At 54.9% G+C, this 22,800-nt stretch overlaps 7 protein-coding genes across 7 annotated transcripts; 4 read left to right on the forward strand and 3 right to left on the reverse strand.

Moving 5' to 3' along the window:
- Window positions 1-3,824: 3,824 nt before the first annotated feature.
- G647_03253 (uncharacterized protein) lies at window positions 3,825-5,353 on the forward strand (the record flags this gene model as incomplete). Its single annotated transcript, XM_008727599.1, has 3 exons — window positions 3,825-3,836; window positions 3,890-4,036; window positions 4,091-5,353. 3 exons carry the CDS (start codon window positions 3,825-3,827, stop codon window positions 5,351-5,353), a joined length of 1,422 nt encoding a protein of 473 aa, XP_008725821.1.
- Window positions 5,354-5,858: 505 nt separating this feature from the next.
- Window positions 5,859-6,668, reverse strand: G647_03254 (haloacid dehalogenase, type II; the record flags this gene model as incomplete). The annotated part of the gene is made up of 1 exon (XM_008727600.1): window positions 5,859-6,668. The coding sequence occupies one exon, from the start codon at window positions 6,666-6,668 to the stop codon at window positions 5,859-5,861; it is 810 nt and encodes a 269-aa protein (XP_008725822.1).
- A 3,033-nt stretch (window positions 6,669-9,701) lies between these two features.
- G647_03255 (uncharacterized protein) lies at window positions 9,702-13,728 on the forward strand (the record flags this gene model as incomplete). The annotated part of the gene is made up of 2 exons (XM_008727601.1): window positions 9,702-12,720; window positions 12,770-13,728. 2 exons carry the CDS (start codon window positions 9,702-9,704, stop codon window positions 13,726-13,728), a joined length of 3,978 nt encoding a protein of 1,325 aa, XP_008725823.1.
- Window positions 13,729-16,792: 3,064 nt separating this feature from the next.
- Window positions 16,793-18,230, reverse strand: G647_03256 (uncharacterized protein; the record flags this gene model as incomplete). Its single annotated transcript, XM_008727602.1, has 2 exons — window positions 16,793-18,043; window positions 18,096-18,230. The coding sequence occupies 2 exons, from the start codon at window positions 18,228-18,230 to the stop codon at window positions 16,793-16,795; spliced, it is 1,386 nt and encodes a 461-aa protein (XP_008725824.1).
- Window positions 18,231-18,620: 390 nt separating this feature from the next.
- G647_03257 (uncharacterized protein) lies at window positions 18,621-19,641 on the forward strand (the record flags this gene model as incomplete). The annotated part of the gene is made up of 2 exons (XM_008727603.1): window positions 18,621-18,657; window positions 18,716-19,641. 2 exons carry the CDS (start codon window positions 18,621-18,623, stop codon window positions 19,639-19,641), a joined length of 963 nt encoding a protein of 320 aa, XP_008725825.1.
- Window positions 19,642-19,956: 315 nt separating this feature from the next.
- On the reverse strand, window positions 19,957-20,537 carry G647_03258 (uncharacterized protein; the record flags this gene model as incomplete). Its single annotated transcript, XM_008727604.1, has 3 exons — window positions 19,957-20,079; window positions 20,153-20,239; window positions 20,373-20,537. The coding sequence occupies 3 exons, from the start codon at window positions 20,535-20,537 to the stop codon at window positions 19,957-19,959; spliced, it is 375 nt and encodes a 124-aa protein (XP_008725826.1).
- Window positions 20,538-21,800: 1,263 nt separating this feature from the next.
- G647_03259 (uncharacterized protein) lies at window positions 21,801-22,724 on the forward strand (the record flags this gene model as incomplete). Its single annotated transcript, XM_008727605.1, has 1 exon — window positions 21,801-22,724. The coding sequence occupies one exon, from the start codon at window positions 21,801-21,803 to the stop codon at window positions 22,722-22,724; it is 924 nt and encodes a 307-aa protein (XP_008725827.1).
- Between the last annotated feature and the right edge of the window lie 76 nt (window positions 22,725-22,800).

A 22,800-nucleotide genomic window follows, 5' to 3' on the forward strand; every position in this document is an offset into this window, starting at 1 on the left:
AATGAGGACGGGACAGTAAGGACGGGACAGTAAGGACGGCTTCTCGGAAAGTAAGATGCAAATGAGGAGCAGGTGAGATGTGCGTGTGCTTCACTTGAGACAACTGATTGCTTAAACGGCGAGAAAAAGCAAATGAAGAGAAAAGGCACTTGGACAGTCGACAATTTCAGTAATGCGGCTTCAGCATTCGTGCGCCGCCTTTGTCGGTTGTCTCATTTGATCACTTGTAGCTCGCGGCCGTGAAGAGGAGACGGCCAAGACTACACACCCTAGGTACATCTGCACCTGCATGGCAACCTGCATGTGCAGTACTGGTGTTTGCACCTGCGCCTAGCCATGCGCCTTCTATTCTCACCGAAGCGTCTTGCTCCAGAAAGCGGCCAGCACTGCTTTGGAACCGAAAATTGACAGGACTGTGAAGTGAGCTAAAGGTGCTGTAATTATAGGCCGAACATAGTCTGTCTTCTCAGGGTTGCGACGAAGGAGTAGCCTTGCAGAATGCTCGTGCCCCCTGCTCTTCTACCTACCGGACCTTCAAGGTTCCCTTACTCTTCTACCGCTGGCGGCTGGTCGCCCTAGGTGCTCGTACCGACACCGGAGACCACTCAAAAGCTAGTTCTCCTTGGGCGGTAACAGCTGAAGAGAGCTTAACGTCTTTACGGCACGACCATTAGGCGGCCCCCGTACTGATTTCTCTCTGTTCTGCCGGTGTAGCAATTGCTTTCGAGCAGAAGAAGCTTTGCTCTACCCAACACTTCTACTTGCACACCAGGAGGCATCCCCTAGACCCCGAGGGTTCGAACTTTCCAAGGCCTTTTGAGACGATTGGGTGTCTGCTGCACTGCTGGCGGTAACATGCCCCGCTGTCCTCCCACTTGCCAACCCGGTTGCCCCAGATCCTTGCCAGTGTTACATCATTTTCTCTGCAGCGGCCGTACCCGGTTCTTTGGTATCCAGACGACCTTGTCCCACGAGTCGGTTTGCGGATTCTGTCGAAATGGAGTGTCGATGATCAAACGGTGAAGACTGAGTTGGCCGCGCTGTGGTCGGTACCGAAGGCCTTTCTTCAGGAGATGCCGAGCTGTGCCGAGCGATGTTATATAAGCCACGCGAAGTCGGCATCTGAAACCGCGGGCAAATGGCTTCATGCTTGCAGATCATGTCTTAATTTGAGCGATTGACAAGTTCTGTCTCGAGTTTCATGACCGCTCTTTGCTCAATACTTCATTTGAGTTCTCTGGATCATGGGACAGGAGGTCGTGGGAGCTGACACATGACTGCCGCCATGGCGTAGATTGCGATTTGGCAAGTACAACACAACCCTATATGGAGGATCCAAGCGCATTTGTTCCCGGCTTAGAGGTTGTCCTGCATCATGCAGGCGCCACATGATGAGCGCCTGTCCAGCAATACAAAACGCCGGGTCTCAAGACCGCCTTGGAGCGAAGAGCACAAGGGTAGCGATGGAAAATGTGATGTGGATCTCTCACTTTCTGTTGCGGGCAAATCATCGATCGAGGCTGCAGGCGGGATGCACGGTAGACACTATTACTCACTTCGGGAATCATTCTCACGGATGATATGTCTTTGCAGAAGAGGGTTTATCCGTCCTTGCCGTCCATTATCTTGCGTCGCGGAGAAACGACGCCGGAACACGTACCGGACAGTCATCTACACGGAGCCATCACAACGGAGATCTGGAGTTCACCGAACAACACGAGCCCAAGATGCTGAATTAAGCTCGCGATCTCCTTAACGGGCCGCTGGTTTCCTTATCGGATAACAAGATAGTTGCTCTATCAGATGGCGCGATGCTCGATAACGAGGTTTCTTTGACAAATCCGTATCAAACAGCTGCGCAGAAACAACATCTGATCTACATTGTAGCACTGGCTTGATGTCGACACAGGGCTTGTTGATCTGTTGGTTCTGCACCTCGACAGATGGGGACCACGTTTGACGTGGGACAAGATGCCCCGGATGAGCTGAGCCGATACTGTCACGAAAGCATTGCATAAATGTAAAGGTCTTGTCGATAGCATATCTCCATGGGGTATGGTGGGAGGTTCATTCATGCACAGCCGATTTACACCTTCCGATTCCGTCCATATCATTGTTCGCGTTATGCTGTGGACTTTGTGCAGTGAAGGATCAACATGCATGTCTCGTGCCTCTACCATGTAATGGCTTGCATTGGGGGACTCGAGTTTCAAAGTACTACCACGACACCTCTTTATATCGGGCAACTAGAAGGAGAAGATAATTGTGCCTCACCGGATGCGTACTCGCCTCAACCATCAATTGAAGGGGACTCGCACAATTCGCGTGAGACCTCCCACAGCCGGGAGCCGCAACATGTTGTGGCAGAGAGTCATCATGAAAATGCGAGAAGGAAATGGCGCAATGTGAGGACTGGGGTCCCTGGTCTTATACGACTGGCCAGTGCTACAAGTAGAACATTATCTCGTAACCTGCGCCAACATTCCAGGGCAAGGGGTTCCAACTCGACAGAACCGACTTTGCGGATCTGCAAGGCTGAGGGTGGCCTTCTTCGCCCCGAGGAAACTCTTTCAGTTGGATCGTCTCTCCTGCAGCAAGTGGGTGCGCTCGCATTTGACATTAGGTTGACAGCCAGATTTTGTTCACCTGATTCACGTTGAAGGCCAATCGTCTTTGCACGGCTACTGACCGACTTCACACCGAAAGACGTGCTGTGCCGGCTGTTTGGGGCAACGATCCAAGCCAAGAGGTGGCAACAAGAGCAGCATTGACAAGAATACCAATTGAGTGAGAGGTGAAAGATCATTGATGGTGTCTTCGTATTTGGATCTAAAGCGTCCGGTGAGACCTGCCGAGAGAAGAACATCAGTTCGAACCACGCGCCCGTCGCTCTCACACTCTTTAAGTGCCTCTTTGATACTTGAGCGGATTTTCCGCTCTCTATTGTTCATCGCCAGAACTTGAAGCCTGGTTGACTGAGCTTTTTGACGCACATCGTTTGGCCAGGGACGCTTCCCCGCAGTCCCGAGTCCTCGGAAGGACGAGGGATGAGATCATGGACGAGGAGGTCTACCTTCTTGATCCGTCATAAGTATTTGTTTTCGTCCTTCCCATTACATATCGACATCCTCCAGACCTTGCGGTATCGCATTGGATGAGAAGAGTGTCTTTGAAAGCACCAGGGACCGAATATGAAGAATGATAACTCCCTTGTCAGCTACCGGTCAGCCACCGGTGAGGGCGATGTTGCGATGACGTCTGCAGGGTTCCTGATGCTCACCGCCTCGGCCAACCATGGGCCAGCCAGACCTTGCGGGAGGACAGCTCTCAGCCCCCAACGTCCCATACGAGGCAAGATGGCCAGAAGCTCGCCGCCCAGAAGGCTCGAACGAGAAATCCGGCCTCCGAAGCTTCTTTCCAGCCTCCTTCACGTGCACGCCGACGTGCGGCTGCGGGGCGGAACTGGACGCGGAGAGTCTGAAAGCCAGTTGAGTAAGCACCACCGGGAGCTTGTGAGGGCTGAGACATAATGTTCAGCTGAACAATTGACCTGTGCAAGACACAAGTTGAGTTTGAAATCCTCTCTGTTCTCTTCTATGGATGTTGCTGTCGTATAGTTGTGCAAGCCTTTCGCGACTGCATATATTGTTCGAGTTCTGTTTTGAACTCTGTGTCCCAGCTGCTGCAGGACAGGACAATCACTTCCTGTGAATAGACCAAAAGAGAACCCTCTATCCCACCAAGGTCCGCACAGCTTTCGCGATTATTCCGCCCTGCTCTATCCCGATAACCATCGTGGACTGTTACAGCATCAAGCCGACAAAATGGGCGACTCGGTGAGTGTTGGCCTCGCTGTTCGCTATGGCACAAATTGACCTCTCCTCTTCAGAGACCGACGCATCAGCACGCCGATGCCGATGGCCACTTTCGACGGAAAGACAGCCAGTTCCGTAACTGGATCTCGAAGGAGCCAGGTTCGAAATTCACGCCTGAGAAAGATCGGTATGCACTCTACGCAAACTATGGTTGTCCGTGGGTAAGCTAGCGCCCTTAAATAACCACGTCGAATATGAGGACTGACGACGCCTAGGCCCATCGGACCATCATTGTCCGCAGCCTCAAATCCCTCGAGCCCGTCATCCAACTGATCACCACCGATTTCGACCTGACCGAGAATGGCTGGACCTTCACCGGCCGCAATGGCAGCATGGGTGCCGACCCTCTGTATGGCTTCACCGGCTTGAAGCAGCTGTATCTGAAAGCCGACCCGACCTACACGGGCCGCTACACAGTGCCAGTGCTATGGGACAAGAAGACGGAGACGATTGTGAACAACGAGTCCTCGGAGATCATCCGCATGCTGTATGACCAGTTCGATGACTTCCTGGAGCCTGACCAGCGGGAAGTCAACAAGCCTGGCGGAGGATTCTATCCACCGCACCTGCGCAAAGAAATTGATGCGATGAACGAGTGGGTCTATAACACCGTCAATAACGGGGTCTACAAGATCGGCTTTGCCGCATCGCAAGAAGCATACGACGAGAACATCTACCCACTGTTCAAATCCCTCGATCGGCTGGAGGAACACCTCAAAGCCCCTGCTCACCAACCATACCTCTTCGGCGAATACATCACCGAGGCCGATATCAGACTGTACACCACGCTTGCGCGTTTTGACGTCGCATACTACAACATCTTCAACTGCAACCTTAAGATGATCCGGCACGACTACCCTCGCCTGTCGAAATGGCTGCGTCATCTGTACTGGGACACGTCGGACCACACCAATGGCGGCGTCTTCAAGAAGACCACCTTCTTCGAGGTGTACAAATACGGCTACCTCCGGGCCAAGGGCCGCCAGATCCACGGCGGCACCGATCTCGGCTGGCCTGTGATCCTCCCGCGCGGACCCATCCCAGACATCGAGCCCTTGACCGACGAAGAAGAAAAGGACCTTATCAACGGCAGTGGCAGCAAGCTGAGCGGACTGACGATCGCAGACCTACCTGCCGGGCTGAATACCAGCTCGGGGAACCCGTTCTCCGCGCACGGCGACAAAGAAGGCATGGGGGCGTTGTTCGGTGCGGACGTCGACTCTCCTGTGAACCCTGACGACGGCGTCGCGACACCCACAACCGCAGCCGCAACGACCGGTGTGGGAAGCCCCGCCAGCACGAGGAACGGTGGCGACGAGGTTGACGATGCCGACGCGTTTGACGAGAATGGCGAATTCATCCCAAGGAGGATGATCAAGAGGCGGACCACCTATAGTGACGCGAATGCCAAGTGGTACAAGGCTGCGAAGAAGGCGGAGAAGAAGGCCGGAGCGCCTCCTATCCATCTGGCTTTGTGAGTGACTATAAAGTTAGGACAAGAGTGGAGGATCGATCATCAGAGGCAGGGCAAGACGCTCGTGAAATGGAGGATGAGCCAAAAGCAACGAGCAACCAAGGAGTGATGTTTCTTGGTGGAAGTAAGCTCGCAAGGTAGGAATGTGAAGCGGATCTCGAATCCGATATCGAGTGTGGTGTGCAGAGTGCTGTGTTAAGATGGGTTGTGAGATTCAGAGCACACAATTCCAGGCTGTTGGGTTGATTGAGAATTTGTACAAACGAGATCAAAAGCCCGTAAAGATAGTAATGCCATGCCATGCTATGCCACCATGACGACACTCTTCCAGATAGACTTATGCAGATGAACACGCATTGAATGAGTTACAGTACAGTAGCAAGGGAGTAAGTGCGGCAGTAGCTGATGACGCTCAGCAACTTGTACTGTGGCCTGTGCGTGTCCGACTTGCCCAGACACAGCCGCCGAAACATAGAGTGCGATTGATGGTATGCTACTCGCGCCCTGTGTTATATGCCAAACCGTCTCGCAACCTCGAGAAAGCCACCGCCGTCGACTCCCTCGTTGAGACCAACCCACATGTCAACCCAGCCTTCATCCTGGGCCCTTTTGGTTTCCTCTTGACTCCACCCCTCCTCCTTCTCGCGTTCAATATAGATCGTCTGATACCCACATCCTCTCGCGGCCTTGAGATCGCCCAAATGCGCTGCTATGAGGGCGCACTCTTCCGGCTTGCAGCCCACCTTCTCCGCCGCGCCCAGGTACACGGACGGGTGCGGCTTGTAGGCGCCAAAATCCTCGGCGCTGAGGATATGCTTGTAGGGCAAGCTGCCGTGGGAGGCGAGGTCACGAAGGAGGGCGGTGTTGCCGTTGCTCAGGGTCGCGGTCTCGAAGCGGGCGTTCAACTTGGCCAGCCCCTCCGAGGAATCCGGCCAGGGGTTGAGAAAGTGCCAGATGAGGGCGATCTTCTCGACCTCGGTGTCTGTCCACAGGCCCTCGAGCGCGTGGTCCACCAGGATCTTGTGCAGGGCTTCGACGTGGTGTTGGTCCACGGTCTTGAACTTGGAGGGATCGCGTTGCGCCTCGGCCGGGTCGTACGTGCGCGTGAAGTTGTAGTAGGAGATGCGCCAGAGCTGGGCCACGTCCGGCCACGAGATCCCCGCTGCGGCCGTGCGGACGGCGCTGGGTATTGACGACGTGGGGGAGTTGAGGGCTTCGCTGGCGCGACGGGTGAGGTAGTCCGTCACGGTTTTGCGCCAGTCGACGACCGTGCCGAAGACGTCTGTTAGGAGCGCTTTCGGGGGATTGGTGGTGGACATGACGAGGGGGGTTTTTACTGTAGTTATGGGAACCAGGAGAGCGCATGGACGAACAGTTCAGTACTCTGTGGGAATGGATTGACTTAGCTATCTGAACTGTACCCAGTACGATCTCAGATATATAGTATATCCAGATGTTGCTGCCCTTAATAATGGTCAAAGCTTCTTCCGCGCGGAGTGGACGATCCGGAAGAATCTCTGGCGATGAAGGACGATGACGCTTCTGACATTCAACCATGCACGCATGCAGCACAATCTCCGCTGGAAACCCGTAGAGTTTGATGCTGGGGCTACAGTTGAATTTGGAGAAAGATGACAATTCTCGACCTCGGCAGGTACTGTACGAGCGCGAGGGACACATACAGCGTGGGCGGAGGCGCGCCGGTGATGTTGTTCTTCACAACGCTCACAAGGTATCCTGAGCCTGCTCTTTGCCGTCGGCTTACCGGTCGATACCCGATATCTACCGGCCGTGGTGTCAGAGTGTTCCATATTGCAGCAGCGCACGAAAGACGTACGAGCTATGTACAGTAGCAGGCAGGCAAACAACAGCAGGTCGCACTGGTGGTGAGGGTCAACACCGCCCCGCCTATTTTGACGGGTGGCGCTGTCATGTTCCAAAACCACAACGCCCGGCTTCTCCCATGACAGGGAGACAGGCTCCAGAATGATCGACACGCGGGCGCGCTCGTGATTTTCTGTTGATTAAGCCAAGGCTAGCGACAACGCGGCCACTTCCATTGCACGGCGTGCCAGGTTGCGATCAGCGGCCACGAGAAGCACTCAAACACGAGTCCGGTTTGCAAGCCACCAAAAGCCACAAGGAGGGGTCGAAAATGTGGCATGTTTCAGCATGTGAAGAGTGAGAGTGCTCGCAACCGGCAATCGACATGGTTCGATGTGATGAAGAAGACGCACTTGCAGAAGACACCTGCGTGATTGTTGATAAGGTAGCACTGTGATGCTACCGAAGTGTGACCAAAACTTCTCGCCCACCTCACCAGTTCGAAAGGGTAATTCTGCCTTTTTCGACAGAGTTTCGCAGCCGAGCAACTACGACCTCTTTGCTTTCACTTCCCAAGATCATACGCAGGGTGCGACATGAATTGATCGACGCAGGCATTCTGCGCCCACCGAACTCACTTTTCGGGCACTGGGGTCGGCCAGGGATAGCCACGACTACGACGTCGACAGACCCTGCGATATGTACTCCGTACTCTGTGAAGAGGTCTGACTCGACTCGACATGATTGAGGTCATCTTACTCCGTACGGGGTAATCGGGAGCAGGATGATGACGGTTGCAAGCGAAGTGAGGGAACAGGCATTGCACAGACGTCCTCACTTCGGCCCAAAACCTCCAGCAGGTGCCTAAACCGGTGTGCCGACTACTGGGTACGACTGCTGGGTCCCTCGTACTGGGTAGGGCCCGAAGTCTGCGGGTGGGAACAGTTCATGCCTCATGCCGATGAGCACAGGCGAATTGGTTCGGCTACAGGGACGGTGCATGAGGTCGTGAGCGAGGCCCAATTGTGATAGAGGCGCAAGTACCGGACGGTCACACAATCACTCTGGGCCAGTCCTGATCTCGACCACGCCTTAAAGTTTTCTTCGTTGTCATGACGGTTGGGACACCGTCGTTCAGCTCAACGTCGTGACCTGTGGGCTTCGGAGACGAAAAGCTCTTCCCAGGAGATTGGTAAATTTGACACACTCGCAAATAGCAAGCGCGAGGACGGTGGCCTCATTACTCACCAAGACGGAAAGGCTGGCGTCCCAAAATGCTCCGGCGGTGGGGAGTCTGAAACAAGCCCTGGGCGGCCAAGTCAGAGCTAGACAGGCCACCAGGAACTTGACTCCAGACCGGGCCGGGAGCCTAAAACTGGCCTACGGGGCGCTAATCTCACTAGCTCCATCGGACCTGCAGTGGTCTTCAGCGACTGGCAGCACGACCTCGACGCTCGTCACTACCGACGTCGACCCCTCTTCATGTCGCCTGTGTGAGCGACCTGAGTAGCGAGTGGGAAGACAGTGAGTTTTATTCTCGTAGCATTCAGATGTTGGGCGTGTGGGACGCTGAAGCCGTGGTGTGCCGGGGGAACCAGGAATTCGGTACCGTCGCCCGCGCGCAGCCTGCAAATCCGCGCTCGGGCTCGTGCTGCGCCCAGGCTAAAACTGCCTTTCGGATGCGCGTTCCAAAGCCTGGGTCTTGCTTGGGCGGTGGCCGCCCCGCGCCCTGCGGCGTCCTCTTCCCGAAAGCATTTCTCCAACGACAGGCTGCACCTCGCCCAATCCACTGCGGCAGGCCCTGGTCGTCCGACGCCCGTTTGCCCACTGCGATGCCCCTGAACAATGATTTTCCCGCGATTGAGTTGCTGCTGGCCAATCGTGCCGTTGACCAATTTGGCACCGATGCTGGCTGATCGGCCACGGCTCCGCTGCCTCTGCAAACGCGACACGGCCCAATCCTTCCTCCAGACACAGGTGGGCTTGCATCGAATCGTATAGGCAGCCCTCCTCCAGTGACACTCATCCCAGGGCAGAGAAGCAGGCCTGCCCTCGTCGACCATCTTGTCTCTCGTCTCTCGCCTCGACCAGCATCGTCGTCAATCGCAAACCCCTTCGAGACTAGGCTCCTTCAGATGAACCAGCATCTCCTGTCTATCTGACAATCATATCACTTACATCCGTTTCTCTGGGTACTTGACGCGCCTGCGCATGAGCCTGCATGAGCCTGGTTGCTGTGTCTGTTCTTTCGGAACTTGTTGCATTTTGACATCTACCACCCTCACCGCTGTTTATCGAACCCAATCCCCGGCCTGTCGTGGCATTCCGCAGATTTCGGACTCGATTTGGTCGCGGTCAGTTCATCTCCCACGTCATGCACTGCCATGAAAGTTCACTGTTGGGTTGAGCCACCTCTCCAGTGACATAACACGACCAGCCGACCCGGGGGGCAGAAGAGCATGCTCTGTGAGCCTCGCCTGTGTACATGAGCCGCCAACGGCACAGCACCGGTCGAGACATACGGAGTAATGGACCCCGAGATCAGCTATTCGCTGCCGTCACCCACCGATACCCCGTATCGAACGCCGTCCAGTTCGCAATCCTTTCGTTCGCGCCGGTACGAAGACATGTCGCCCTCATCGACGCCCCCGCCAATGCCCGATGAGCGAGCCAACAAGAGACGAAGTAATGACTCCCTCCATTCCAATCCTGCGCTGGACGAGAACATATCCCCCCTCGACCCAAGAAGATTCACACCGACGCTGCACGCCTCGTTGGTCTCGGAGATTTTGTCGCTGCGACGGGACCTGGAGAGTAGGACCAATGATATCGAGAAATTGGAAATCAGTCTTCATGCTGCCCAGACCCAGAATGAGGTCCTTAGCAACAACCTCTTCCAGGCGAACAAGGAGACCAGATCGACCAAACGACAAATGCAGCTTCTCGAAGGCGGCACTCTCTCTGCACTCAACGAGCTAGCGAAGGAACGCGATGAGGCCCTGAGCGACGTGTCAGATCTACGAAAGCGTCTCGAACAGAACCAGAAGAAGACCAAAGGTCAAGAAGAGACGGCCGAGAGGACCCAATCCCTATGGGACAGAGACAAGGAAACATGGCTTGCCGAAAAGCGTGGACTGGAGACGAGGGTACACATCGCCGAGGGTCGTCTAAAAGTAGTGCTCAGTGAGCTTGCCAATGCACAGCACCACGCAGCAGCTCCCGTGTCTCCGACCGAGCGTGCACACAGCCGGAATAGCATGATGGAGAGCCCAAGCAAAGGCTCGATCATGACTCGGAGAGGAAGACGACATAGCGCTACGTCCGTCAACAGTGACACGCACGGTGGGCGAGTTTCGGTCTTGAGTTTCCACAACGGTGTCTCCGTCAATCTAGCAGACGAACTCGCCTTTGACGAAATGGAAGAGGACATGCTGAACGCGCAGTACAACGAAGATGGGCGTGTCTCACCGGACGCGTTGCCAGAGGAGCACGTTCGCCCAGCGTCAAGTCTGTCCATCAAAGCCAGAAAAGTCTTGGGTCTGCCTGTCGACTTCGGAGACATGGAACGTAATGACAGTCCAGACCATGATCGTGCTGGTGTCATGTCGCTGGACAGCGGTCGAAGCCGCGTGAGTGTCAGATACGTGGATACCGCGATTCAGTTCTCCCCGCCGGCTTCACCATGGCCCGTGATGGAAACGCAGCCCAAGATTAACGGACACAAGCCCGCAGAGATTTCAGTTGGGAATAACGCCCGACAAGTGAACGTTACCCCAAGCCCAGCCAGTCCGGTGGATAGTGTCAATATTTCATGGGACAAGCAGCGACCTATCATGGTGTCATCGGCCTGCCAGACTGTCGAAGCTCTCCCAAGTCCGCCGTTGACACCTGACAAGCGCGATGCTGGACTGGCCACAATTCCCGAAAGTGCCTTGGAACGAGTCGAAACCGCCACCATTGGGACTCAGACCGAGCCTGCATTACCCGTCTTCGAGAACTTCAGCCACAAGCATACCGGAAGTGAGGAAACTCTAGATCTCAAGGTGCCCCTGATCGCAATAATTCCTCCGGGATCAAGACCTGCCACACCTGAAACTAATGTTGTGCTACCCCCCCGAACCAAGAACGCAGGAAGCCAGGTCACTAGCCAACTCCTTGGACTCTACAAGTCCTCTTCGGTGCAGACCGAAGAAATTCGAGTTGATATAAGAGCCATTGTCCCACCCTCCGAAATGCCACCTGGACCGTTGTCGGCTCATTATAGGCCGCCACTTTCGTCAAGAGCCGCACCACCACCGCCGATACCTCGATCGAGGGTATCTCCAGGTACTACCATGTTCGCTTCCAGGCGTTCGACCGTGGCGGGTCCCTCCAAAATACCTCCTCTGAACGACAACGGACCTCTCACCAGGGACTTTGCTTCAAATATGCCCCGGCCCATCAGATCAAGCAGTCTTTTTGCGGGCTTTGACGACGAGGCCGAGGACCGCGACGAGTTTGTCAATGAAGACACTTTCCCAGAAGACGACATTTTCAGCCGGCCAACGGCCAAATTCATACTCAAGTCCGGCAAAATGGTCTCGCAAGACTCCCGTTTGGAGGATGTTAGCGAAAGTGCCGCAGTCTCTGCAGGCGAAGCAGTTGCGCTGGAAAATCTTCGACTCTCGGAGGACAGCCTCCCCCCAGAGATGAGGGCGGTCCTCTTCCAGTCGCGCACCAGCCCACGCCGAGGCTCTCAGCGACAAAACATGGGCATGAAGTTGAAGAGAGTGCCTTCTGCGAAGAACAATAACATGAGAAGGGCGGCTCTAATCTCCAGCGGAGCTGCAGCACATCAATCGCAACATTCACAATCCACAACTACCTCGTTTGAGAGCAACAATCCGCCTCCTTTCCCAGTCCCATTGAGGTACAGCTCGGCCAAAATCGGCAAGTCGATCAGCGAAGGCGGTCGCAGCTCGCCTGGCAGCACCAATGCCTCACCGACAAAGCGACCGAGGCACGGTAAATACCCAAAGCCGATGCTGAGAAAGGCGAGGTCTGGACCAGCTATATCGCCTCACTCTCAAGCTCGGAAGTCTCGAAGTCGATCACCGCCTTTAGAACCAAGGGTATCCATTGTGCCAGAAATGCCGAGTTTCGCTATGCCGACGGCACCACCTGCGCCGCTTGAGCCGTACGGCACCCTTCGAGAAGCAAGTGCGCCACGGCCGTCGGTTGCCACTGGACCTAGTCGACAGCGTGCTCACACCAAGCAGAACTCAGACGCTGTGGAGATGCATCAAACCTCGGTCGTCGACTCGATTGCACAAACCATGGTGGGAGAATGGATGTTCAAGTATGTCAGGAGAAGGAAGTCCTTCGGGGTGACCGATAAGGCGGATTGGGATCCCAACAAGAGCGTCGAGGAAATCTCCCAGAGTGTCACCAACAATGGTGTCCGACACAAACGCTGGGTTTGGCTTGCGCCATATGAGCGTGCCGTGATGTGGAGCAGTAAACAACCAACGTCGGGAACCGCACTGATGGGAAAGAGTGGTCGCAAGTGTAAGTCAGCACTTGCTGCACTGACAGCCTGAACGCTAACATCGCATAGTGACGATCAAGTCGGTGCTCGACGTCAAGGACGATAACCCTATGCCGAAAGGTGCACTCAGCGGACCCAATTTCAACAGATCCATTCTCATCTTGACGCCTCAGCGTGCCCTGAAGTTTACCGCAACATCACAAGAGCGGCATTATGTCTGGCTGACAGCTTTGTCGTTCTTGTCGCATTCTCCTCTCAGCGTCAATGAGCTGACGGCTATCCCTCCACCACCACCATTGCCTGAACATGATATAGTGCCTGCTGCCCCACCGTCACTTGCAGGCTCTCTCCGCAGACGCCCCATCCGGGACTCAATCAGACTTACCAAGGGCGCTGCCCGGAACGGGCCTGGTCCCAGATCATTCACAACAGATGGGTCCGTACCTGTCCAAGACTCTCGGCCGCCCACGCGCGACTATTACGATCCCTTGACAGACCCGGCCCTCCCACCTACGATCCCACGACACTCGCGGAAAAGGAGCAACACAGCGCCACGAGCACCGCCGAGTTCTTTCCGAAGCTTTTCGACCAATGCAGTGACGCCCAGTCTTCCGGGACCCGGGTCGTCCACTTATTCACAAAGCGTCCATTCGACTGCAGTGTATTCATCTGACCGTGGTCTCTACACGCCCAGTTTGGGAATGCAAAGTGTGATCAGCAGTCGACGAGGGAGTGAAGCAAGTGCTTCTGGCAGGCCCCCAGTACCACCAATCTTCCTAGACAACCACGCTGCAAACACCATGAGAATGGATGCGTTTATCGATCACGAACAGGCCCCATCCTCGGGCCGCCCTTCTTTCAACTTTATGCGTTCAGGCCCAAAGAGAAAGGACATGGGATATTGGGGAGCCGAGCCAGGGCGAGACAGCATCAGTCCCGTCGATTCGCTGCTGCATAGCGAGATGATGGCTGCCAGCTCTTCTACCCGAGGGAGCAATGAATCCCGCGACCCATGGCGAGGGTTCTAGCATGCTTCGACCCCGAGCGGAACTGCACTCCTCCGAAACATCAGAATCAAAAAGTCATTTTATTCATAATGTGTACAATGATGAAAAAGAAATGGATTGCTGCGCAAGCAGCGGACGACAGGACGAAACGCAGCACCTCAGCCCAGTATCTTGTCGCTGTTCGTCTGAATCTCCTGGTTTGCGGCGCGGCGGACATGGGAAAGCGGCGTCCTGGTTCTGGCATCGCAGTCTGGATAAATGGCGAAAAGGTTCGACCAAATTTGGCGACTTCTAGGATTGGAATGCTGGAGCGCAAGCAGATGGTGGCTATCTGTCAAAGTTGTGTATATATTTCTGCTTTCACATACCCCCTCTTGTTCTTGTCTCCTTCCACTTCACATTTCCTCTGGCGTTCAAGCGAGCGTCTTGTCTTATCAGGTACAGCCATGCTAAGCTCATCAATGTCATGAACATAATGCCACACCTTTGTTGTCCTTGATGGAGATGTAATGAGCGAGGCATTAGTCTGCTGCTGGTGGCGCCTATAAACCTACAGTACTCCGTACAGTAAGTACCATGAGTGCCATACTTAATATGGGGAGAATATAGCGGAGAAACACTGATTACATAAGCAGCCTCGCCCCGCGACATCGACATCAGGCTGCGGCTACGGCTGCAATGCCGCGCCCCTCCAATCGCTTCACCTTCACATTGAGCGCAGTTCTTCTGACTTGGCCTTTGACCAATACCACCCTGCTCCCTCTGTCCCATCTCCTTGCGGGAGACAATCACTCCATCACTCTGGACTCCGCCACCAGCCGTACACGTGCGACAGTCGTCTTCAACCTGAACCCGCTTATCAGCCATCTTCATCCGACCCTTACGAGACATCCGCAAACATGCTGATCAAGTAATTCTTTTCCCCACCACAATGTGCGCCGTACTGCCTTTGACGCTGTGCCTTAAATGGCAACCACCGATGGCTACGTCAGGCGACCGATGCAAGAAAACAGAATGGCTAACATGGCATCAACGGAACAGAGTGCGGACGTTGACGGGCAAAGAGATCGAGTTGGACATTGAGCCGGACTACAAGGTACATTGACTTGCCCACTGTTGCATAACCACCATCACTGTCACTATGGGTATCAGTCATCTGCGTGCATTCTGTCCACAGCTGCTGCTCACATCAAGCACAACCTGCCCGCGGGTATTGAGCAGCGGTTGAGGAGGTTCGGACATGGACACCATGACCAGACGATTACACAGAACGCTACACCGGGACGGTCAGAGATGATACTGACTCATCTGGCGTCCAGGTCTCACGAATCAAAGAGCGAGTCGAAGAGAAGGAGGGCATCCCCCCGGTCCAGCAGCGATTGATTTACGGTGGAAAGCAGATGTGCGTGATACGGTCGTCATCATCTACCACTTCCTCCTCCGCCTCTTCCCCCTTGATCTTTAGTCTCAGCCCGCCCAATCACGCAGTTCCGTTCACAGTGTATGCTCCAGGCGCTGCTGCCTGTGCCCATATCCAGCGCATTGGTCTTCGGCAGGCAAACATGTGTCAATGTTAACAATGATGTGGGGGTATAGGGCCGACGAGAAGACCGCCGAAGACTACGGCCTTGAAGGTGGCAATACTTTACACTTGGTACTCGCGCTGAGAGGGGGCACCTCCAGCTGACTGACTGACTGACCACTGGCTCTCGGGGCACGTGGGAAGGGGGGAGCCATAATTGCGAGTGGTACTCAAATCCTGCGAACGAGGGGGTCACATACATGGTGCCAGGGAGCCATCCGCACATGGCATACACGATTGAAATCGCACGAAATATGCATAGAGCACACACTTTCAAGATGGTTGGCCAAAGCGAGCATGGGGGGCTGCGGGATGGGCAATGGGCAGTGAGCACTGCATAGGTCACGGCGCGCGAGGACAAAAGGTACCTAGGTACTTGTGTAGACCGAGGATGATTCCGTCTGCATAACGAAGTAGACAGATCGCAGACACTCTATTCGTGGGCGACGCACGGATGGCGGACAAGCAATAGTATGGCCATGCCCCTTTGATGGCCACGGTCACGGTCAAGGGTCGCGGTCGTCGTTACGGGCTTGAATGCATGGACGGGCTGATCACGCGTCCATGCATGCCTCGATGGATAGGATCAGGCCATGGCATAATTAGTCACACCTACACCTACACAGTTACTGGAGGTAGACGTCGGCAGCTGGTGCACGAATCCACTTGGGACACCTGAACGCCTGAACAATCCAATCGACACGACCTGGTCAAGATGGTCAAGGTGGTCGAGATGTTTCCCGTTCCATTCTATGCTATGCTATGCTGTGCTATACTATACTATACTGTACTCTACTATACTATACTATCCGTATCAGGAAGGGCGGCTGACCGAAATAAAAAGAGAAGTACAGAGTATTATATAGCTAATAACTATCTCGCTATCGACCGAGACCCAACGCGTGCCAGCACATAAGGTTCTCGCATGCGATGAGTACCTAGGTAGGCTGTATAGTACTGTAGTGCTAAGCCTGCTCTGTCATTCGTGACTATCCTATACTGTGCGTCCGTCTGATGGCACATTCTATTCTGTTCTTCTTCGATTCTGATTATTCAACCTAGAATACTATGCGTACATGCCAGCATACAAGCATACAAGCATACAAGCATACAAGCATACAAGCATACAAGCGTATACGCCAACCCGACTCCTCGCTCTGATGCTGCAAATGCTATTGATCGTCCTAGTGGCCCTAGCTCCTCACTTTGATGCTGCAAATTCCATCCATCGATCGTCCTATTGGGTCCCATCCACATGTTTCCATTCTCATTCGTGATTGATCTGTCATAGTCAAATATTGGGTGGAACATTCGTGCACGGCTGATGGGATCGGATCGGTTCTGATGGCCGGACGTAACTCATGACTCTACACCATATTATGTGTCTTGATGCTGCTTTTACATTCCTGTTCCTCTTCCCGGCCCCTTACCAATACGGTCCGCCTCCCATACTGCTTATTCGTTCTAGAAAAGTGAGCTGTGAACTGCTAACTGCTGCTGCCTCTACTTCTTCTTCATGAACAAGCTGGGCGCTTGACGCTTCTTGACCGGTTGCATCCTCGGAGATGACGCCGGCGACAACTTCAACGGACTCCGAGACCGGGCCAGGAGGTCCGCATCCGGATTGGTCGGTTTGAGCAGGTTACGAGACGGGCTGACCTCATCACCACTGCTGCGATGTCGGGAGACTTTCTGCGAAGGCGGCGAGACATCGTCGTCGCTGACCGGTCGGAGGACTTTTCTCGGGAGGCCAGAGTCGTCCTCGGCATCACGCTTGCGTTTGACGCTGGGAGTAGTGCTGCGGCCGAAGAGCGCGTCGTCTGCTTCTCGCTGCCGTGTCTTGCCGGGCTTGTGGTTGTCTTGGGCGGGTTCATGGTCGGAATCTGACTCGAGGAAGTCGAGAGTTAAGCTACCGTTCGCGTCACTGGTAGATTGCAGTCTCGGAGCAAGTAATGTTGGAGGTGGTGGAAGCGCCGAGTCTGGAACCGTGGGTTTGGGAGGGATTGGCTTTCCCGCTTTCAGAGCTCGGAGTCGTGCTTCCCGGTCGCTGGTCAGGTCGTATGGTTCGAGACCATTGGCGGCGGCGGGGTGAGGTCTCGGCTTTGCTGGGCGACTTCCTGGCGCGTGCATCGGAGGCGCGGAGGTTCTGGTGGAGGCGCCCACGCCCACGCCCATGGCGGTAGTCGATAAGGGTCTCTTGGGAGGGGGAGTGAGGGTTTTCCTCGCCTCGACTTGTTGTAATACTTTCATGCGCTTGACGTCCTCGACGAACTGCGCTGGCGCACTGACGACGCCGTTGTGCTTCTTCTGAAGCTCGTGCATGGGCCGACCCATGACCCCGGTCTTGGCGCTCTTTGCTTCCTTGCGGATCTTTTCCATCAGCGTCATCTTGTTTGCGCCTTTGGAGCCAGTTCGGCCGGACATGTAGTTGTACATGATCCTGCCTCTCCTGGACGGACCTGGGGCGTTGGCGCTGGAGTATAGTGCGTTGCCCCTCTCGGTGCTGACTACCTCTGCGGTGTTCTCTTCCTTCATGGACTTGATCCCTGAGAGTGTGGCTTTGAGGACGGCTTCGGCGTCGGAAGCAGCTTTTGACGCCTCTTTCTTGAGTTTCTTGTACACTTTATACCAACTCATGGGGTTGGTGGGAATATGTGGCTTGAGCTCGTAGTCTGGGATGTCTCGCTTCATAAAGTTGAGCCACAGTTCGCTGGTGTTGCCAACCAGCTGCGGCGAGTTGAGCTCAAGTTGGTACTAGCCGACGATTAGCATGGCACGGCGGACGGATCGGATACACTCGAGTTACCAGCTGCTCGGGACTTTCGATTTTCAAGAGCACCGGGCGGATGATGTTGTAGGAAACGTCCCCAATGTCGGTGATCTTGTGGACATTGCGACCGGCAACCCGGCGGGCCATGTCAAGGAGACTGTCGGCTGGCATGTTAAAGGGTTGTTCAGTGAAAAGGTGTAAGAAGTTGGCGGTGGGTTAAGTGGTGGGTGAGTGTTATGGAGGGAGACAGGACAGGATAGAGAGTCGAGACCAGAACATAGATACCCAGACTTCCCTGTCGAGTCTGTCTCCGCGCATGGTTGGTGAATAGGCTAGTCAACCCAGACAATGGCCGCAGGCGGTACGAGTGAAGTGACACGCGGGGGAGGACCTGACTTTACAGCCTCGTCATGCCGGATTCAGAATAGCGCAGCCTTGTTGACATTGCATGCAGCCTTCTGCTGCGGAGTAGTTCGACTTTAGGGCAATATTGACATACCGTGACTTTCGAGCCGTGCATATTCGGGATCATGTACCTTGCATGTCTGTGAGATACTGAAGATGGCAACATTTACAGTGCTTGATCAAGCGGAAGAAGGTAAGCGTGTTCGTGCAGAGCGAAATGCCAAAGGAAGCAATGGACTGACGTGTTGAAGACAAACTTCATGCGACTCGACTGCTGGGGATCGAAGAACGGCCATATAAACGTGTGTCGAAGCGCCTTCTCGCGCCTACTACGCCTATAAACTCGTTTCTCGCTCGAGCCTCTTCTTCAGACGACAGCGGAGAAGCAGTAGATCCTGCGGATCAGAACGAAAGTTTCCTTCAATCTCTCGCTCGCTTCCGCGAAGATATAATCCTCGATTTCGCGGCCTTTGAGTCCTCCATCGCGCGCATCCAATTCCTCCGCGCCGCAAACACCCGAGAGCGCGAGCGATATGCCGCAGAAAAGCTCAAGATCGAGCAGACAGCCAATGACGTGCGCGACAACCTCGGCCTGTTGAGGGTGCAGCTGGACGAGGCGCAGAAGACTCTCGCCGTCCGCAAGACGTACGACGTGCTAGCAGAGAAGATTACGAGAGACGAGAAGTTGAAGGTCACGAGGGCGGAGCAGCATGCCAACATCGAGAAGTTGAGATCTGAGATTGAGGAGTTAGAGCGCGAGAGCGGAGAGTTGAACTCTGCCTGGGCCGAAAGGAGGGAACAGTTGCAGAACGTTGTGGGCGAGGCAATGAGACTACGACGGATAATACGAGACGAGAAGGAGCCCGACGCAGAGACCGACAACCACGGAGAAGAGGACGGAGAGGACGGTGAGAGGGAGAGAGACGGCCTATCCAATATGGGCACACCCAGACCCATGGACGATGCGCCTACACCACGACCCTCTGGACTGAGAGGTAGCGGTGCACAAACTCCCCGCTCGCATGTACCAGAAGGCGCTACACCCAGGCGCAATGGTGATGAGGATATCGATATGGACGCAGGTGCGGTAGAGACGGTCCCAACAGAAAATGTGGTGGCTGCAGGGGATATCGACAAACCAGTAAACGAGCACACAGACGCCATGGACACGAGCTGAGAAACGTTGGAGCGAAGTTTGGACAACGGCTAGAAGAAACGTTAACTCCATCTGACGTCGAGGGTGTCTGGCAAGATAATTCGATTCTCGAGAGACGCGGCCCAGTGACCGTTCGGTTTCCTCCACAACGGCTTGCCCCACCATCTGTGATCGGGATTCTTAAGTTTCGCAAAGCATAAAGGGGACCAAATAGAGCGTAGACGCCCGTTGCACTGCATGCTTCCTCCTCACGTCAATATGTCTGTCCCCTGCCCCGGTAGTTTCGTTACGATCGTAGCTCGTCCCACAGCATTGCTGGATACTGCGCCATGGCCTTCACGAGCCGTTCACAGCAGTAGTGCCGTGCCCTCCGGCGATCGGATCATCCTTCTGCGCGTCCTTTGCCTTCTTGAGAATATCGACCGCGGCATCTCGCTCCTGTTCATTGGTGGCGGTATCCTAGGCTAAGGTTAATCACCCGGATTCCGGTGGAATTGCATTCCCCAAGGCCAGCAGAGTAACTGTGACTGACCAGCATATTCTCCAACTTCTCCCGTGCGTTTGTGATCCGGTCGCGCATCTGAGGAATCATCGCCTTGGTTTCTTCCAGTGCCTTGCGCTGAGACATGACAAGACATAACGTTAGAAAAAAGGGTTGTAAAGCCACGGAGATCCACCGTCTTGCGTAGAGCGAAGGTCACAGATTTGTGCTGAATCCCGGGCCCTGCACAGCCACTTGATTGGTGACTCACCTCCTGGTTCAACTGGTACTCGTGGTTTTCGTCATTGTCGTTGGCCTGATTCTCCAACTTGGCGATGCGTGCTTCTTGTTGTGCCTGCTCCGTGTAGTACGATTGTTCTTCCTTCAAGAGCCGCTGGAGCGAGGAGATGGCGATCTGGATTTGGGAACGTGCCATGTTGATCGCTGGTGGTGGCAGCCCTTGGATCGACTATCAACTGTGGTGTGTTTGTATTGGAGTTACTGAGGAGTCGAGGACGAGAGAAATGATCTCATTTCTTGGCAGGGGGCATTCGAGCCGCGGGTCTAACAAAAGTGTCAGCGCCAGAGCGTGTGTTGTGGTGCGCAGATTCTCCTGTGTTCCTTGTGTGGTGAGTGTCGAGGCAGTTGACTATGGCTGGTTGTGGTATATCGACTACAGCGTGGCTATGACAGTGAATCCACTATAGCAAGTCCATTAAACCCAGTGGGTGCAGGACATCGTGCTACAAGAGAAGAGCCTAGAGACGATTCCTGCCAGGAAGGTAACGAGGTCGTGATCGTGATCGTGCTCATGCAAAATCACCTCCTCCTTGCTCGTAGATTCGCTGGGCCATACAAAGTACCTCACCTCGACGTGACAGTGAAGTGAGACAATCTTCATCCGAGTCTTGAGCTTGACGCCGAAGCGTGGCTTGATGGATCACACCATAGTATACATGCAGCACAGCAGCCAGAAGTCATACTCGCAGCAGACGTGAATGTAGTATACGAGTATGTAGGTAAGCACTTTTTCACACGTCATTGAGACGGCACAGTAACGTTGCTCTCCCCATCTTCCGCTTCCTCCTTTCCTGACCCTTTCACCCAAAGTTGATGGGAAGAACCCCACGATGACAAAGATCACGTCGGAACACTCACACTCGGCGACGGTCCAACCACCCAGCACGTGGCCGCGGGCTTCCCTTTCCAGCGTCGAGCCTATCAAGAGGCAGGGAGGAGTCGTGCCTTGCGTGCGTCGGCCGACATTACATAAGCTGGCACATGCTTCGTCGCCTTGAGGTGGCCTGCAAAACGACTTACTCGCAGGTTACGTACTGCGTGCGCGGATGCACCAGGGAGGAAGGGGGTGGAGTGGGCTGCTTGAATGCGGCCTGATGCGCCATCCTCGAGGGCTTTCATTGGGTGTGCTGAGTCGAGATTGATCAAGCCTGGGAGTCTAGTCCGAGTACGTACACAGGCTGGGAGATGGTATAAATGCCATATATATAAGCAAAGGTCCAAACCCCGATTGATTCATCTGGATGGTCTGCTTCCTGCTATCTATCGATTGACTGGAAGCGCTCTGGTACTCGGAATCTACACGCTTACTCCCCATCGTACTCGCTCCAACTGTGACACACACACACGCCCCTTCTCACCAGAAAGGTCAGGACGACTTCAGATTGTGTTCTACACCATCATGCGTGCCATCACTGTCTCCTCCTGGGGTGCTGCCCCCGCGTTCACCTCTTCGCACCCGGAGCCATCATCGTCAGATGACGCCATCACGTTGAAAGTCCTGGCCTCGGGCCTCCACCAGCTTGTCCGCGCCCAAGCAGCAGGGACGCACTACAGCACAAAGACCACAACCATGCCATACATCCCGGGCGCGGATGGTGTCGGCGAGACTGCTGACGGGAAGCGCGTCTATTTCAACAGCATCGCCACGGGCGGCGGCTTTGCCGAGTCTATTGCCGTGCCCAAGCAGAGCGTCACGCCCATTCCCGAGGGTGCGGACCCGGTGGTCATCGCCGGCCTCACGAACCCAGGCATGAGCAGCTGGATGGCATTTGCAGGACGGGTGGACCCAGAGCTGCCAAAGGGGTTTACTGTCGTGATCATGGGCGTGACGGCCATTTCAGCCAAAGTGGCCGTCCAATTCGCGCGAGCCAAGGGCGCGGGCAAAATCGTCGGCGTCGCCAGGAATGCGAAGGAAATGGCTGCGATTGCGGACCTCGACGAGCGGATCGTCCTTGCAACGAATCCTGGTGAGACTGATTTCTCGTCCCTGGCTGATGTCGATTTGATCCTGGACTACCTGTACGGGCCGGCCGTTGTGGCGCTCTTGAACCAGTTGAAGTCTTCTGTGCCGACGCAGTTCGTGCAAATTGGCACGGTGGCAGGCAATGATATCGCGCTTCCGGGCGCAGTCTTGCGCAGTAAGAATGTCACGATCAGGGGCGCCGGGCCGGGGGCGTGGGCCATGAGCCAGTTCGCCAAGGAGTTGCCGGATTTGCTTGATGCGGTGGCCAAATTGCCGGACATGGAGCTTACGGTGAGGAAGTTGGAGGAGGTGGATGCTGCCTGGGGAAACAAGAAGGAGAGGACGGTGTTTGTGCCGTGACTGCCTCGAGGTCTTGACGGGGCTGATGAGACGAATTTGAGGCTCACGGCTAGAATTTGAGTGGCGCTACAGCCTC

This window comes from Cladophialophora carrionii, assembly GCF_000365165.1.
Source record: "Cladophialophora carrionii CBS 160.54 unplaced genomic scaffold supercont1.2, whole genome shotgun sequence".
NCBI lineage: Eukaryota > Fungi > Ascomycota > Eurotiomycetes > Chaetothyriales > Herpotrichiellaceae > Cladophialophora > Cladophialophora carrionii.